We start from the raw sequence: 18,343 nt of genomic DNA, 5'->3' as shown, positions 1-18,343 counted from the left end.
CATCTGTACTAAGATCAAAAAGATGAGACAATTTAACCCAACATTCAAATCCAAATTTTTGTTCTTCAGAATTTGCTTACCCTCTGTTCTTTATCCACTCACTCAGTATGTGTCAAAATATTTGTATTTTGTCTCCTTAACTGAGCATACATGCATTTGGGGTTTTTGAAAGAATATAGCTGGAGTTGCATAGCAGAAGATTAGAAATTCTTTTTCTCTACTTTTGTGAAAGTTAAGTGTGACAATAAATATTTACTTTGACTTAACAACAAAGCCTGATGTGAACTGCTTGTGTCCTGATTAGCAGCCAATCAGGCAAATTGGTCATTTTCATGGTCAAATGGGGATTTATACATCCCGAACACGGTTTGTGGAACAACAGGATCATAATATTCAGCACATTCTGTTGAGTTAAACTGCATTTGACATACTTATTTTCCTTCTGAACTATGCAATATGGTTCACGGTTCAATTTCTCTCAAAGCTTCAACATTATCAATTTACAATATTTCATTTCATCAAAACCTATTTAGGTATCGTGCATCACGGTTGGATAAACTACTGCATGCATGAGTATTTCAAGCAGTGAGAGTAACTAGCATGGATCAGAGTGGTCTCACAAAGTATATAAGAAACAATCTTCTAGCCAAAACCAAGAGTAGAGAGCAGAAAATTTATTCAGTATCAAAGCCACACTCAATCTTTGTTCTCTACTACTTTATCAAAGCTCTGTCAAGAACACAGTGATGAAGTGCAATTGACAACACTGGCCTTGGGTCAGGAGGAACAATTATCGCAAGATAATCACTATTTTCTACACCTGTGAGCCAGAATGGAAGAAGTTTGGCTCAACAGCATTGCTGGTGCAAAGAGTCTGTCAACACAGGTGGATCAAGGTTCACACATACAAACAACCAGGGAGAAGTGTTGAAAGAAGATAAAAAAAGTCCATGACTTCAGAAAGCAGAAGAATGTATCTTTTAAGTGCACGTCTTTTTCTAGTAAAACAAAACTCACTCAATAAAATTTATTCTCTGAATATTAAAACATTTCCTAATCACACAATATGAAATTCATGTGATACAGTAAGTCAGCACACAACAGTATTTACCCTTAAAAATAACCCCTTCCCCACCCTCCCTTCTCAAATCCAAATCAAGGTGACAGACAGGGAAAATTATGACTAGGTTGGATTTTCCATTCCAAAGCAACAGGTATGAAATGGGTACAAGTACCTTCATGGCATCAAAGGTCAACTGAGCAATCTTCAAACAAAAAAAAAACCAGTCTCAAATCTCAAAAACACATCATCATGTAACACATCTAACTTTTGTTCACCAAAAAACTCCTCTTCAAATACAGTGACAAATGAGAGACAAAATGAAAACATGAGCCAGCTGTGCAAGGGGGATCAAAACTTTAGGCCAATTGGCACAGGCACTTTATTTAAACCCAGAAAGTTCAGGGTTATTCTCAATGAAGGGACTGAAAGGAAACCAGCTGCTCAACAAACAAAAGATGGGTGGGAGGAGAAGAGGAAGAATTTAATACTAGCTGAGAATGTTGAATATCTAATAAATTAAGCGCAGGACTTTGAATTTTTTGTAAAACATTTACGTAGATAAAATGTAGAAGCAGAAAACCAAAATAATGCACATCAGCGACAAACGGAGCTGAAGATTTTGATATATAATAATTGTGGATATTATGCAGCCATGTCTGTTATAAACACACAAAAGGAAAAACAGAAAAATGAAGAAATAGTACATCTAAAAAAACATCAAACCTGACATGAAAATTGTTTTGGGGACTGTAACTTTCAAATGGTTAAAATCTTCTTTGTTTGCCCACTAACCCCTCATCAGCTACAAAAGAGTATGCACTGTCAGTACTGTGCAACCTCAATGTTCTGTTTCATTTAATGGATTTGGCTAACCACATATATATATATAATATATATATTATATATATAGTATATATATATATAAAGTATCAGCAGTTCTCTAACGAAAGGGACCTGCACAAGAACCACAGGGCTCCATGAACACCTACTCACTAGCTGGGATGACCGATTGATCACAGTAGAAATAAGGTCAAACCTCAAAACGTGATCCTGAACTCAAAACACACATTTGCACCCAGCACCAGAGGACACAGGAGACATGGTATGTAACAGTTCAGATTTATTCTATACCCTTAACCAAGACTGCAAGAGAATGTCCTCGTTGGCCCTGCATTCAAAATTTCCAGCCAGTCCTTCTCTTGTGGGATTCAGCACAGTCCCTTCCACAATCTCCAAAGCCAAAAAAGCTGTTGCAGTCTTATTGTGGCAAATATATGGAAGGAGCAAGCAAGCAGATAGCAGTTTTCTTTTAGTCCTCTTCCTTCACTATTTCTGCTCCTTGGTGGGTGCGTAGTATAGCTCAAGAGGCTTGCTGACCTTCCAATATTTCTCATTTACCAATTCCAGTGTCAGCGATCCATTCAAAGTCTGCAAGAAGTTCAAAGACAAATTAAGTACATGTCCCATCATGAAAATTCCAGAAAGAGAAAGATTGGTTAAACTGGCTGCCTATTGCAGCAGTAAATCAAAACAGTTCACTGAGGTCTGAGGTACATTCTGCACTGGATTAGTTGCTCTCACCTGGGGAGTGTTACAAAGTTGTGTAGAGTGTGTGGGTTCCTTTAAGAGATAAATTGCTTTTCTAAACTTAGAAGACTTATGAAAAAAGTGTCTGCATGTAGCTGAAGATGTACAGCCAGCTCTAAAATTGAAACATGTATCAGTTGGCTGTGATTGGAAACCTTAGGCTTGTTTTGATGTTTTGCCAACTAGCTGGAATCAGCCAATTAATTTTAAACCAAACACTTATCGATTGAAAGCCAAATGAATTTAAATCGGATTGTTTTGACAACCTCGGACCAATGCTATTGTTAGAAAATTGATATGTCACCCAAGGTACATAAGGAGAGGGTTTTTGAAAAATCAGTGAGAGCGAGCAACCATCTGAGAAATAAGCACCCAGTTCTCAAGAAATCGTTATACTCTCTAAGAAAGCAGTATCTTATCCATAAAAGGTACCATGGCACTTCTAATTAAGAGTCTTCATGGAGAAAACATCCCTGACAGCAGGATCAGTGGAAGAAATGTGTTTATGACTGGAGAGACCATGCAGAAACAGTGTTCCAAGGAGACACATTCTGTGTGGGTTTTGAGAGACTAAGTTTTAGTTTTATTTTACTATTTGGGTTGAGTGGGACTTACGTTTATTGGAATAGCATACCAGTGGAACTTTGTTCACTTAGGGAATAGTTAGGAGGTAGGGAGGAGAATTGCTTGGTTTGTTAGTCGTGCTGTTAATTTGAATGGCTGCACGGACGATGGACAGACTGCAATTTATGAGGATAGCGATCTGGGATAGATTAACTTAGTCATTGCGTCAAATCTCTACTTAGAGTCAGAGATATTTCTATACGTTTCTCGTCTCTGGTCAAGATCAGGATACCTCCTACCTCCAAAACAGCAACTAGTTGCTTTTATTTAACACTTTAAAAACAGCAAAATAATTCAAAGCACTTTGAGGAAGTACCAACCAAAAAAAACTGACACAAAGGAAACATGATAACATGTGACAAAGTACAGGTTTTAAAGAATATTTTAAGAGGAGTGGAGAAGCGGAGGAGTTTAGGGAGGCAATTCCCAGGCACCTTAGAGACAGCTATTACAGACTATGATCAGGAATGGGCAAGAGACAAGTTTGTGAGGAACAGAGACCTCAAAGGATTATGACCGATTAAAGAGATAGAGGGAGAAAAAGCTGCAAAGGATGAGAATTTTGAAACTGAGCTTGTAAATCACCACTCAAGTTCACCATGACAGCTCACAAATGGAGAATGACCGGTTGAAGAGACTAACTAAAGACAATCAAACAATCAGCACCTTTTGCAGGGAGGATGAAGCAGAGAAAGAAGAGAGAAATTGGTAAGGAGTTGGGGAACAGCTGTACAGTATGTGTTGTAAATGTCCCTACTTAGGTCCTGCCTCTTACCACAGGCACGGGCATCTCAACATTAAATTCTCAGTCATACATAAATGCGCAGAAAATACTTCAATGTGGCAATTCTGCTTTTCCTTAGTTCCTTAATTTCTTTTGGAAAACCTCAAAAAGTCCAAAGCACGAAAGGAGAAACAACATAAACTAGAGGTGAAGCTAAATTGGACTTTAAAGCCTGCTGAAGAAAGGGATAGATGAAGTTAGGCAAAGAAACAGTGTTGAAAACCAGGAAGTTAGAGCAGGACCCTTCATGATGAAAGTCCATTTCTACACAGTAATGATATAGGTAAGAAAGACATGCAAATTGACACAAGTGGAACACAGGAGGAAACAGAAACATCAAATGAAGACAAAAGAACAATTAAGATGCATACAATGGGTCAAAACATGGATTTTATGGACCTACCGTGAACTGGCCCCCCGAGGTGGTGATGTAGATCGTGTACTGTTTCTCACTGACTTCCTCCAGACTGACAGCATTATTCCCAATGCTCTTCTGCTGCTCCTCCAAAGCAATTCTTAATGCAAGGTACTTAGACAAATGGTCCACAGTGGCATTTGCAGTAGTCTTCACATATCTGAGCCATCAGTGCGCATCGTAGTTTCAGAATAAGATAGCAAAGGGGAAGAGAAAGAAATGAAATAATAAAACTCAAGCTATGCTCTTCAAAGATAAAGCTGAGTAGAACAATTTCTCATCTGATAGACGGCAAAGTAACTTGGAGGCATTTTGAAAATTCTCCCTTACTTCTCAATTCTATTATTAATATCCCTCAAACAAAATCACCAGAACTGACAATATCTGACCATCAAACCCACTATTGTTTGCAGAGCTCTATGTACACAATTTAGTAGTGTTTGCATAGAAACATAGAAAATAGAAACAGGAGTAGGCCATTCGATCCTGCTCCACCATTCAATCTGATCATGACTGATCATCCTACTCAGTAACCTGTTCCCGCTCCCTCCCCATGCCCTTTAGCTCCAAGAACAATATCTAATTTCTTCTTGAAAACATTCAATGTTTTGGCCTAAACCACTTTCTATGGCAGAGAATTCCATAGGCTCAACACTCTGGGTGAGTTAAAATAAAGTGTAAAAACTAGGGAATCTACAGTCATTAATCACTTAAATTATAATAGTGATGGCAGGACAGGTGACTTGCCACTGCAACATGAGGAAACGGTCAGACACAAAGGTGATCCAGACAAAGGATGTCTGTCTTAAATGTTCAAGAAGAATTTCTGATCCAAGTTGAGGTGTTGCAAAATCCATGAAGATGGAAGGAAGAGATAACAAGAGGATGATGACACTGGTCAGAGAAGTCCATAGGATCCTTATCAGAGGCCAAAGGGTGGAACAAATTATAAATCAGGAGATAGAATCAAAGAATCCCTACAGCCTGGAAGCGGGCCATTCCGCCCATCAAGTCCAAACCAACCCTCCAAAGAGCATCCCACCCAATTGCACCCCCTATCCTACCTCTGTAACCCTGCACTTCCCATGCCTGCAAATCCCTGGACACTATGGGCAATTTAGCATGGCCAATCCACCTAACCTGCACATCTCTGGACAGAGAGGAAACTGGAACACCCAGAGGAAACCCACGCAGATGCAGGGAGAATGTGCAAACTCCACACAGACAGTTGCCTGAGGGTGGAACTGAATCCAAGTCCTGGTGCTGTGAGGCAATGCTAACCACTGAGCCACCATGTCACCTGTTTGGAAGGCATGTAAAAAAAGTCAGTATATTAACCACAAGTGACATTAATTTTCATGTAAGTTGGAAAATCAAATTGGCAGCTAGTCACAAGGAAGAATTCCGTTTATTTAGAACTTTATCTGTGGGTGCAATCAGGATCAGGCTACTTCAGATCTGACAATTGCTAATGAAGCAGGATTGAGGTCAAAGTTAACACATGCCCCTCAGAGAATGAGGCTGGGGCGACGATCAGGAACCAATAAATGGCAGTGATGTTGAATAAATACTACACTTCACGGTAGAAGGCATGAATACTATTCCAACATAATAAATAAACAAGGATCAAAAAAGCAGGAGGTAGTAAATACAATTCGTATCACGTTACAAAAAGTACGAGGAAAACTAATGACTGAAAAATACAAGTCACTTGGATGCGATGGATGCATTCTAGGATACTAAAGGAAGTAGCTAAAGAAATAGCAGATGCACTGGTGACGGTCTTCCAAGAACCCTTAGGTTTTAGTAAAGTTCCAGAGGATTGGAAATTACCAAAGTAACAATTTTAATTAGGACAGAATGTAGTCAATGTTGTTTTTCATTGCAGTTGATGTGGTTTACATGGACTTCAGCAAGGCCTTTGACAAGGTTTCACATTGGAAGGCTGGTCCAGAAGATAACAGCCCAAGGGATCCAAGACAAGTGTAAACTGAATCCAAAACTGACTTGCAAATAGAAGGTGGATGGAAATTTTTGTATTTGTGACCAGTGTATCATAGGGATCGGTGCAGAGACCCACACTATTTGTTATGCACATTAACGACATGGATGTGAGCGCTGAAGGAATAATAATTAAATGATAGAATATAACAGAGCCAGGTCAGAAACAGGATGCAACTGAACCAGAACAGAAGCTGTCACCTCAACACACGAAATACAATACTTTACACGTGGAAAGTTATTTGCTGATGCCACTTCCCATACCTTGTTTGTGAATATTCATCTTTTTCCACAAGTACTGGGTGAGGTCGGAACACCAGCTCGATTTCACTGCAAGAGTCCACCCCGACATCTGGACTTCCTGCCCCTTCCCGTGAGTTATCCAGATCAGGACAAGAGTCATCTGAAGCTTTAGAGCGTTTGCGGCTTGGACCAGCCTCCTGATTGCTGTGCGTAGACACGTTGCTAACGTGAGAGCGGCTGTCACAGTTGTCTTCCCCACCACTGAAAGTAGTATTGTCTGATTCGTGCTGTGCCTTCCTTACTCGCTGAGCTCTATGAAAGGGAAAATTGGGAGTGGGGGTTGGAGAAATTCAGCATACTTAAAATACACGTATCTACAACAGAGAGGATGAATGCAGTCATCTGAAACCCACAAGAATAATGTTTAAAATCCAATAATGAAACATCTGAATTGTCTGTCAAAACTAACTTTAAGTCCCACAGTCTCTGCCTACCCATTGAACTATATAGTGCAGAACTGAGTGAGAGAAACTCCATAACCATTCTAAGATTATCTTATCTCAGCCGAGAGAGTAGAGACACCAGAGTTGACTTCTGGAGCCTCTCAGGTCCACAATGGATCACTATCCAATAATTCAAGATGGAAATCATATAGACAACATAGTCTAAGAAACAACAGAATCTGATAATTCCACCGATCTGGCTAACCAGAAATCTGCAAGTGCAATTGTCCCCTTGACTGTGGTATGAATGGTGGACTGTGGTATGAATGGTAGTAAGGGTCACCAGTCTTCACGATGGTGTCAAAATTAACAGTAAGTCACAAAAAGTCATTTTCGCTGAGGCACTATACTGTGCCCACTGAAAACAATATGGATGTCAAAGTATATGGGAGATACTAGCTCACAAAACTTTTAGTTCCTTGATTTTACAAACTTAACATTTTAAAATAATGATTAGAACCTCCATTCAAGTAACAGATAAAAATTTCAGAGCAACACATGAACATTCTTAAACCATTACCCCAAGTTGTAATTTCAAAGACTCAACAGAAAAATGAACACATACTACAATAACTCAAATCTCTGTATCAATGAGTGAAACATAATTCTAATTTGGAGATGCTTTCTTATAAAGTTCATATTTCAGAATTCTGGCTTGTAATAAATAATGATACAAATTCTATGTTCTGAACTAACCTCTTTTCCGATCCTTTTCCTCCCATCTACTATTTAATACCTATTTAACATTGAACCTTCTAATTTTTCCAATTCCACCTTAAGTCTTCCAATTTTTTTTTGCCCACAAACTTCGAAACCTCCTGTTTGTTGTAATACTTAATGAGAATGACTCTTGGTTTCTTTATTTCACCCATGAATGCCTAAGAATGCAGGGCCCTTCTTATAACCTTGCAATAATAACTTGCATTTATATGTCACTTAACACACGAAAGCATTTTGAGGTATTTCACCAGAGTGCAATCACAGAAACCTAGAGAGATGGTGAGAAACAAGATCAGTCTGAGGCTGGTACAGTTGGGAAAAGAAGCAAGTCAAAAACAGTCAAAGCAGGCAGGAGCAAAGTAGGGAACAGATTAGAAATGACAAAATAAAACTGCATTCATTTCAATGCAAGATGCCTGACACGTAAAACAGATGAACTCACATCTTGGGAACACGAGACTGGGATATCATGGCTAATACAGAGACATGGCTCAGTGATGGACAAGACGTGCAGTTAAATGTTCCAGGGTACAAATGCTACAGGAAGGATAGAAAGCGGGGGCAAGAGGAAGGGTTGTGGTCCTCAGGATAAGGGACCACATTACACTGTGCTTAGGAAGGATATTCCGGAAAGTGGATCCAGGGAAGTTATTTGGGTGAAACTGAGAAATAAGAAAGGGATGATCACCTTATTGGGATTGCACTATACAGGGAACCCCTGCCCATCGTCAGCATAAATTGAGAATTTCTAAGGAGATCTCAGTTCTCACTAAAAATACTAGGGTGGTAATGGTAGGGGATTTTAACTTACCAACCATAAACTGGGACTGCCATTATGTTAAGGGCTTGGATGGAAAGGAATTTGTTAAGTGTGTACAAGAAAATTTTCTTTTTCAGTATGTGGATGTACATACTAGAGAAGGAGCAAACCTCGCCGTTCTCTTGGGAAATAAGTCAGGGCAAGCGATGGAGGTATCAGTGGGGGAGCACGTTGGGGCCAGTAATTATAATCCTATTTATTTTAAAATTATGACAGAAAAGGGTAGACCAGATCTGAAAGTTAAAGTTTAAATTAGAGGAAGGCAAATTTTGACAGAATTAGTCACTAACTTTCAAAAGCATTTGAAGGTGGTTATTTGCAAGTAAAGACACAGCTGGAAAATGGGTAGCCTTCAAAAGTGAAATAACGAGAGTCCACAGACAGTATGCTCATGTAAGAGTGAAGGGTATAGCTGGTAGGTGTAGGGGCTGCTGCATGACAAGAAATGGAGGTTCTGGTCAAGAGAAAGATGGAAACATATGTAAAGTACAGACAGCAGGGATTGAGTGAATCCCTAGAACAGTATAAGGGCAGTAGAAGTATACTTAAGAGAGAATCCAAAGGGATTCTACAAATACTTTAAGAACAAAAGGGTAAATAGGGACAGAGCAGGGCCCCTTAAAGATCAGCAAGGCCGCCTGTGCGTGGAACCGAACGAAATGGCAGGGGGGTGGTGTTCAAAATGAGTACTTTGCATCAGTTTTTACTGTGGAGAAAAATATGGAAGATAGCGAACTTGGAATAAATAGTGATATCTTGAAAGTGCCATTACTACAGAGGTGGGGGTGCTGGATGCCTTAGAACACAAAGGTGGATAAATCCTCAGGACTTGATCAGATGTACCCAGAACTTTGAGAAAAGTGAGAGAAGTAGTTGCTGCGCCTCTTGCTGAGATATTTGTATCATTGATAGCCACAGGTGAAGTGTCAGAAGACTGGAGGTTGGCTAACGTGGCGCCACTATTCAAGAAAGGTTGTAAGGAAAATCCAGGGAACTAGAGTTTGGAGAGCCTGACATCAGTACTGGGCAAGTTGCTGGAGGGGATTCTAAGGGACAAGATTGAAGTGTACTTGGAAAGGCAAGGACTGATTAGGGATAGCTAACATGGCTTTGCGTATGGGATTTCACGTCTCACCGACTTGATTGAGATTTTTGAGGAAGTGATGAACAGAGTTGATGAAGGCAGAACAGTTGACATGGTCAATATGGAATTCAGTAGGGTATTCAACAAGGTTCCACATGGTAGACTGGTTAACAAGGATCGATCACATGAACACGGGGACAACTAACCGTTCGGATACATAACGGGCTCAAAGGTAGGAGACAGAGGGTGGTAGTGGAGAGTGGCTTTTCAGACTGGAGGCCTGTGACCAGCAGTGCTCCTAAAAGTTTGGTGCTGGGTCCACTGCTTTTTGATGTGAATACAGGAGGTATTGTTAGTAAATTTGCAGAAGACACCAAAATTGGTAGTGTAGTGGACAGTCAAGGAGGTTACCCCACAGTACAACGGGATCTTGATCAGGTGGGCTGTTGGGTCAAGGAATGGCAGGTGGAGTTTAATTTAGATGTGAGGTGCTCTACCATTGTAAGTCAAATTAGCGCAGGACTTATATATTTATTGGTAAAGTCCTGGGGAATGTTGCTGAACAAAGTGACCTTGGAGTGCAGGTCCATAGTTTCTTTCAAGTGGAGTCCCAGGTAGAAAGGATAGTGAAGGGTCTCCTAACTTCCCTCTTAAGGATAGTGAAGCTTGCCTTTACTGGTCAGCGTGTTGAGTATTAACTTGGGAGGTCATGTTGCAGCTGTACAAGACATTCATTAGGCCACTTTTGGAATACTGGGTGCAATTCTGGTCTTCCAGCTACAGTAAAGATGTTATGAAACTTGAAAGGGCGCAGAAAAGATTTACAAGGATGTTGCCAAGGTTGGAGGGTTTCAGCAATAGGAAGAGGCTGAATAAGCTGGGGCTACTTTCCCTGGAGCATCGGAGGTTGAGGCCTGAACTTGTATAGGTTTATAAAATCATGAGGGGCATGGATAGGTCAAATAGCCAAGGTCTTTTTCCCCAGTGTTGGGGTGTACAAAACTAGAAGGCATAGGTTTAAGATGAGAGGGAAAGATTTAAAAAGGGACCTGAGGGACAACTTTTTCACACAAAGGATGGTGCATGTATGGAATGCGCTTCCAGAGGAAGTGGAGGAGACTGGTACAATTACAACGTTTAAACGGCATCCGAATCGGTACATGAATAGGAAAGGTTTAGAGGGATATGGGCCAAATGCTAGCAAATGGGACAAGATTAATTTAGAACGTCTTGTCGGCAGGGACAAGCTGTACCGAAGGATCTGTTCTATGCAGTACATCTCTATGATTCTAAGTTTTGAGACCAAACAGCATTAAAATTAGACAGGGTGGTCAAAGTAACCAAGTTTATGAGTGGCTTAAAGAAAGAGCAAGGGGTGTATATGAAAAAGACGTCCAAAGTTTAACGCCAAAGCAACTGAAATTCGTGTCCTACTGTACTCCATGAATATCACTGGAGAGGCAATGGAAACATAGAATGTACAAAAAGCCAGATTAGGAGCGTGGAAATCCAGCAGTCCTAAAAAGGCAAGAGGAGGCTGCAAATATCTGAAGGAGATGAAGTAGTGAATGGATTTAAACACAAAGTTGAGAACTTAAAATCCGGCATTCTGTCAAAATGAAAAATAAACGGAGGTCAAAAGGGTGAGCAGAATGTGCAGGGAGTTATACCAATGGCATCAATTTTGGATGCATGGAAATTTCTGGAATGCAAAAGCCCACCCAGTTGAAATGGGCAACCTCATAATAAAAGCATAAGGATTTCAGCAACAATAAGCTGAGGCAGTGTTCAGACAGGTGACATTATGAAGGTGAAGAGGACATGGAGACTGAAGCTCAGCATTTGCTGCCAAGGGCACAAATTAGTCATGCAGTGGCTGGGATGGGGATAAAACTGGAGATGGAAACAGGTAGTGAACAGCAACCGCCTTTTATTTACTCAATATTTAACAGGAGGAACTCTGATCATCCAGTATGATGAATCTGAGGGAGCTGGTAATGTATGGGTAGAGTTGGGTACCGTCAGCACACCTCTGGATTCTGACAATGCACCTCCATACGTTGTCACCTAGGGGATCGAAATTGGAGGGGGTCTGACAACAGATTCTTCAGGGATTGGAAATGCAAGACAAGCCATTTGCCTGAGATTCTCTGGCTACAACTGGAGAGGAACAGAACTAGTCTACAGCAGCTCCACCCAACTCAACAATGGAAAACAGTGATGTAGTCAACCATGTAAAAAGCTTATTACAGGTCAACACGAATAAAAGAGGCATAGTAAGCTATAATTAGTGTCATACAAGACTTAAATTGCGACTTTCACAAAAGGTATTTCAGTGCTGTGGCAGGAGCAGAAACCTGACTGAAAAAGGTTCAAATGAGGAGCGGAGGGGAAAATAAGCTCGGTATACCATCGAGGACAAAGTCCCTCTTACCTGTGCATGGCCTGCATTTTCAGCCCTTCCTCAATGCTACTACTTAGAGCCTGTTGGTTATGGAGCCTGCTCAATCGTGCGAGCACACGGTCTTGATGTGCTTCGTACTCATCCCTGCTTGGATAGATCTTACAGATCAACGCATCAAAATTAGGATCTGGTCGGAGAGATCGTTTAGACACCAGCTTCTTTCGACACGTGGGACATTCTTTGTTTCTACACAAAAGTAGCCAAAATTTTATTAGACAGTCACATACCAGCCAACATGGCATTAAAGCACATTCTAGTCTGAATTCTTCATTGAAGGTCAAGTAATGTAAGCCAGCCTGAAATGGCAACACTTAGTTGCAGTGTGAGATCCCAGGCTAAAGTGGTTCCATAGCAAATACTAGTGAGTGGTGAAACAAATAGACAAAATTATATATAATGAGAATTAAACAACTGTTCAACCGCTCATTTTATACTTGGTGTACAGTTGAGGAAAACCTACAATCAGGGAAGGGGAAGAAGTCACACAGAAAGAGGAAGAATAAATATTTAAAGAGATGGAGCTCAGGAAGCAAAACAGTGCATTGTGTTCAATACTGGCTTTTCTCTTGGATTTGAATTGAAACTAGATAGATAGGGAAGCGAATGGCCTACGGTATTATCATTGGACTGGTAATCCAGAGACCCAGGTAAGGCTCTGGGGATCCAGGTTTGAAACCCATCATGACAGATGGTGGAATTTGAATCCAATAGAAATCTGGAACTAGGTGTCTATTGTCAGGAAAAATCTATCTGGTTCACTAAGGTCCTTTAGGGAAGGAAACTGCCATCTTTGCCTGGTCTGGCTTACATGCAACTCCAGACGTTTAACTGCTCTCTGGGAAATTAGGGATAGCCAATAAATGCTGACCTAGCCAGTGATGCCCTTGACCCTGACTGAATAAGAAAAAATTCATGAGAAATAACCTTTCAATTTAAGTGAAAATAGATCAACATAAACTTGCCTTGCTTCTATATGACAATCTCATTCAGAATTATAGGAGAGCCAAATGAAGAAAATGATACAATGGCACAGTGTTGCTGGGACAAGTCTCAGTATCTTTTTTCATCGCAATATATAATGCAAAACCACATGACATAGGTACCACACGGAATCAGATGCAATACTTTTCCCTGTTAAGTACTTCTCGCTTACTGGCTGGACTCAGTTGAAAAGCTGGCAAGCAGTTGAGGATCTTTTGGTTAGTCGATTCAGAATAATAAAGAGAAAATTTTCAACTGAGAAAATGGAGAATGAAAAATGTTTCCTCTGGGATTAGTAACCAGAAAACAGAATTAAGATCAGCTGAGGAGAAATGGAATCACAGCTTTAATTGATAGAATGTCAGCCTGGATTAATTAACTGGATACTTCACTTATGTCTCTCTGGGAACCTACAATGTTCAAAATGGCTGAATTACACAATGCTGACATATTAAATGCATTTCAGCATGAAGTGTTTTGGGACAGCTTTAGTCTATAAAGATACTACACTATAATCAACTAAAACGTATTCTTTCATGTCTGTTCCTCTTTCAATTTGTGAACAATAGCAATTACTGTAGTAGCTGATCCCTATCACAGGATGGTGCTGTAACTCCGACTGAAGACTGCTACAGAAAGCAGTGTGGATCTTCCAGATTATGAATAAAACAGCATTTAGTAATAAACCCAGCCTGCTGCCCTAAAGGTCTCACTTATAGGAGTGACCAGTCCTTGAAACCAGAGTTCATACTGTAACACTAAACACTATTCAGCAACTCACTAAATCCCATTTCATGAACCACCTAGCACATTAGTTAGATAACTTCATTCCAAGCCTCTGAAAATATTGGATAGCGTGCACTTATTTTTCCAAACACAAGCAACATCTCCAAGGCTGGCAATGCACATCAGTCCCTTACCCGCTGCGGAGTGCGGTGACAATACAGTCCGAGCAGAAGCGGTGTAAACACTCCTTTGTTGTCATGGTGTTCTTTAACATGTCCAGACAGATGGGACACATCAGTTCACTATGCAAGCTCCGGGGCGACACTGCAATCTCGGTCCCATCCATAATTGCCTCCTGAAAGAAAAAGACAAGGCAGTCAACTGTAATAAGCCAACATTCTGCAGCCATTATATCTTCAAAAACAAAAAAAATAGACAAGAGGCTTATCAGGTAAATTATCATAATCTAGATCTGCTTGGTTGTAATTTTGTCTGGAGTATCATCAAGACCACTGATCAATTAAAGCTGAGCAATAATTGAAAACAACTATTTTTAAACTTGTTCTTTATTCTTGGGCAAGATTAGCAAGGCTGTTTATATTGTCCAACCTTAGTTGATCTGAAAGGATGTTGACAGGCCAAAAAGCACAATTGTTAGCACATCTTAAGTGGGTCACGCCACTAGCCAATTATAATTTCCGCAGTAATAAAAAGAATCAGATTTGTAATTTTGAATTTATAACGCAAAGTGGGGGGTGAGATTTCAAGGGCTGCAGCACTCCTGTGACAAAATTACAACCTCATCTGGAAGTAAAAGCAGAAAGAATGGCCGAGTGGGTCCGGAAGAGGGAGGAGCCAGAGAGGATTCATGGGAAGGAGACTAAGCAAGTGCAAGGTGGGGGAGGCCCACAGAGGAGTAGGATAGGGCCAATGAGAGTTCACGCTGGGGGAGCAGGGATAGGAGACAGCAACAAAGCAAGCACAGGAAGGCCGGGGAGGGGGTGCAGGGGTGGGCAACAGTAAGCTAACAAGAATGGAGGGGGCCGGCCCCAGTGGGTGGGTGACTGTTCATAATGGATTTGTGGGTGAGAAGAGTGTTCTCACCATCAGAGGGAGAGGCAAGTGAGCGAGCATGCATGCATTGAGTAGTGCCAGAGAGGGACAGAGACAGCGCTAGCATGGCCACGGAGAACAGGGAAGCTACAGTGTCAGACCTGTGGGCGAGAGGTACTGAGAGTGATAAATAATCACACCCAGACTTCTAGTTTCTTTAAAATGCTGACATATCAAACTACCATTCCACTTTTTTTTTTAAACTTTATGACATCATCATTCACACTTGTATGAATATTTGTGGGCCACAGATTATACATTAGCAAAGTTAAGCGTACACAAATGTGGATCATTAATAAGCAATTATTGAATGTTGAATAGTCATTTGGAATTGAATGATGTTACAGCAGAGAAGGAAACCACTGGAAGTACCCAAGGAACTATGTACGTTTATCCACGGTCTTTTAAAGTCATTTGATATTTACCAATATCCATTCCAAAACCCACTGTATTTTTTGCTTCCATCGTATATCTGATAGGAGTACACATGACACAAGAACCACTCCACAAACTTCTCCTTGCCATCCTTTTGTTTTGACCATAACCTTACATTTGCTCCAGTCATTGATGAATGGAAATAGCTTTTCGCAATTTATTGGATTTGAAATTATTCTTTGCCTTCTCGGTTGTGCTAAATTCTCTTCATAACTAAAGCTTTGTATTCTTGGAACAGTCACAATAAATCTCCACTACACTTAATTTATGGTTATCTTTTCCAATTAGGGTGCACTAAACAAGAATCAATATTCTCAACTATCAGTATTACTCCCGATAGCTAGGTATAACTTAACTACAAAAAGACTTCTCCCTGATTCACACTGACATCAGTTTTCCTAGGGCTCCTTGATTTTACACACAAGACAAAAACTGCCTTACGTCAATGACAGTCCCTCACCCCACTACTTGAATTCAATTCCTAAGTCAATGATTGGACCAAAGCTGCAGTGAGGCGAGCAGCCAAGTAGCCTTGGCATAACCAGCTTGTTTATGCTCAATTTGGGTTATTTCTGATAAGTGCTAGTGATAGTAATGTTGATAAAATTTTCTAGCAGTAAACTGACAGTCGAGAGTAGATTGAAAGGGGTGGTAATTGACCTGCTTTTTTGGTTAGGACATAACTCGTCGTTTCAGAGTACATGCCAATGTGGCTGCACAGGAGCAGCTGGTTCTGGGGTGCAAATCTTCAACATGACTGCTGGCTCGTCATTAGGGTCCTTAACCTATTCAGTTGAACATCTTCAGCCATTTCTCGATATCACATTGACTAAACCAAACTGAACCGACTCTGATGCTGGGAACCTCAAGAGAGGCTAAGATATATTGTACATTTGGAACTTCTGGCCGAAAGTGGTTTCAAATGTTTCAGCCTTGTCTTTTGTACCAATGCACTGGGCTCCAGAATAATCGGGGATGGAAATATCAGTGGTTCTCCCTTCCTCCATTTAGTTGTTCAATCATCCACTGCTGTTCATGACTGGATGGGGCAGGTCTGCTGTTTAAATCTGTTCCATTGGCTGTGGAATCACTTTGCTCTATCAAATGTTGCTGCAGTTGTTGGGCTGACAGGTGCTCAAGCTTTACCAGGTTAACACCTAATGTTTAAGTATGACTGCTGCTGTCAGGCCCACCTGCATTCTTCATTAAAGCAGAGTTGATCCCTTAGCATGACGGCAATGGTTGCACTGAGAGCTGATGACAGAGATTTAAGGGTTAATCTTTGTTTTACTTTAATTTAGCAACAAACAAAAAAAAAAATTCAAGTTAGAAAAATTAAGTTTTCCAATTTAAAAAAATCAGTACACAGGCTCTGAACAGCTCGAGCAAACTAACCAGGAAGTGAGACAAATTTGATTTTCAGAAACAGAGGTCAATTGTTTTTGACAGAGAATAAACAAGGCTTCCTTTAGTGCTTAGTCTTAACAGAGTGCCATTTTGGTTGCATTCTGTGAAATTCAGTGACTAGGGGATGGAGGCACACCTTTCCTCCTCTACCTTTACAGCCTCCCATAATTGGCTCATAGAAACAGGAAAAACAGAAGGAGTAGGCCATTCAACCCATCAAACCTGCTCCACCATTCAACACAATCCTAATGATCCTCTACCTCAACTCCACACTCACGTGCTCTGCCCGAACACCTTGATGCCTTTAATGTCTAGAAATCTGTTTCTTCCTTGAACACTTCCTATGACTTGGTCTCTATAACCTTATGCATTGAAGAATTCTTCAGGTTCACCACTTCCTGTGTGGAGAAATTTCTTCTCGCTCAGACCGAAAGGACTGATATCTACCCCATATCCAGAGACTGTGGCCTTTAGTTCTTAGCCTCCATGTTTGGAGGATCATCATCCCCACATGCGGCCTATCAGCAATCCACTCTCATCCTTCTTAACTTCAGGCAATTCAGGCCAAATCAGCCCAATTTCTCCCTGTAAAATTTCTGTCATCTCAGGAATCAATCTGGAGGATCCTCAGCACGTCTCTCTACGGCAAGCATATCTTTAAGTAGGTAAGTAGATCAAAAATACACACAATACTCTAGCTACAGTCTCACCAAGGCCCTGTATAGCTGCAGGAAGACATTTCACTTGTACTCAAACCCTTCTGCAAAAGCAGCCAACATCTGCCCATGTATTTTTGTACAGGAAAGAAGCTGATAGCTGAGTAAATGATAAATTAGTCTAGTTACTGTAACTGCAATTTGTTTTTCAAGTTTTGCTGTGGCAAGTCAGCTCATCCAAATGGAATATATATCCCACATTATGCACAAAGTTATGGAGGCACCATATGTCCTAAACCAAGGAAATGTTGCTAGCTACACAATATTGAGCTCTTGGTTTTGAAAATCAAGTAGCATTTGTTGTCATTGGTATGCATTTGCATGGTAAAGAGCTATATGGTAGCAAATAGTGTTCAATAATGCAGGATAAGAGTGTATAGGCAGTAAGGAAATGAATGACCATCAGGCAGTCTAAGTGAAGGAGACAACAAGGTGCAGGGCTGGATGAACACAGCAGGCCAAGCAGCATCATAGGAGCAGAGAGGCTGACGTTTCGGGCCTAGACCCTTCATCAGAAAAGGGGGAGGGGAAGGGGGTTCCGAAATAAATAGGAAGAGAGTGGGAGGCGGATAGAAGAGGGATAGAGGAGAGGATAGGTGGAGAGGAAACAAACAGGTCGAAGAGGCGGGGATGGAGCCAGTAAAGGTGAGTGTAGGT

The 18,343-nt window shown here is 40.8% G+C and overlaps 1 protein-coding gene across 4 annotated transcripts in view; it reads right to left on the bottom strand.

The window, feature by feature from the left end:
* Positions 1 to 640: 640 nt before the first annotated feature.
* LOC109917499 (E3 ubiquitin-protein ligase RING2-A-like) overlaps positions 641 to 18,343 on the bottom strand; it is a 36,974-nt gene continuing 19,271 nt past the window's right edge. For all 4 annotated transcript variants that reach the window (XM_048616640.1, XM_020517334.2, XM_048616641.1 and 1 more), the window contains 5 exons: positions 14,210 to 14,370; positions 12,279 to 12,494; positions 6,739 to 7,029; positions 4,462 to 4,633; positions 641 to 2,491 (listed from right to left, as the gene is read on the bottom strand). In XM_048616640.1, the coding sequence (XP_048472597.1) occupies positions 2,390 to 2,491; positions 4,462 to 4,633; positions 6,739 to 7,029; positions 12,279 to 12,494; positions 14,210 to 14,370 (942 nt within the window). In that variant the 3' untranslated portion in view covers positions 641 to 2,389. The remainder of the gene's footprint in view (positions 2,492 to 4,461; positions 4,634 to 6,738; positions 7,030 to 12,278; positions 12,495 to 14,209; positions 14,371 to 18,343) is intronic.

This window comes from Rhincodon typus, chromosome 35 (assembly GCF_021869965.1).
Source record: "Rhincodon typus isolate 14 chromosome 35, sRhiTyp1.1, whole genome shotgun sequence".
Taxonomy (NCBI): Eukaryota; Metazoa; Chordata; class Chondrichthyes; order Orectolobiformes; family Rhincodontidae; genus Rhincodon; species Rhincodon typus.
The sequence above is the reverse complement of the archived record's forward strand: the minus strand, read 5'-3'. Positions and strand labels throughout refer to the sequence as shown.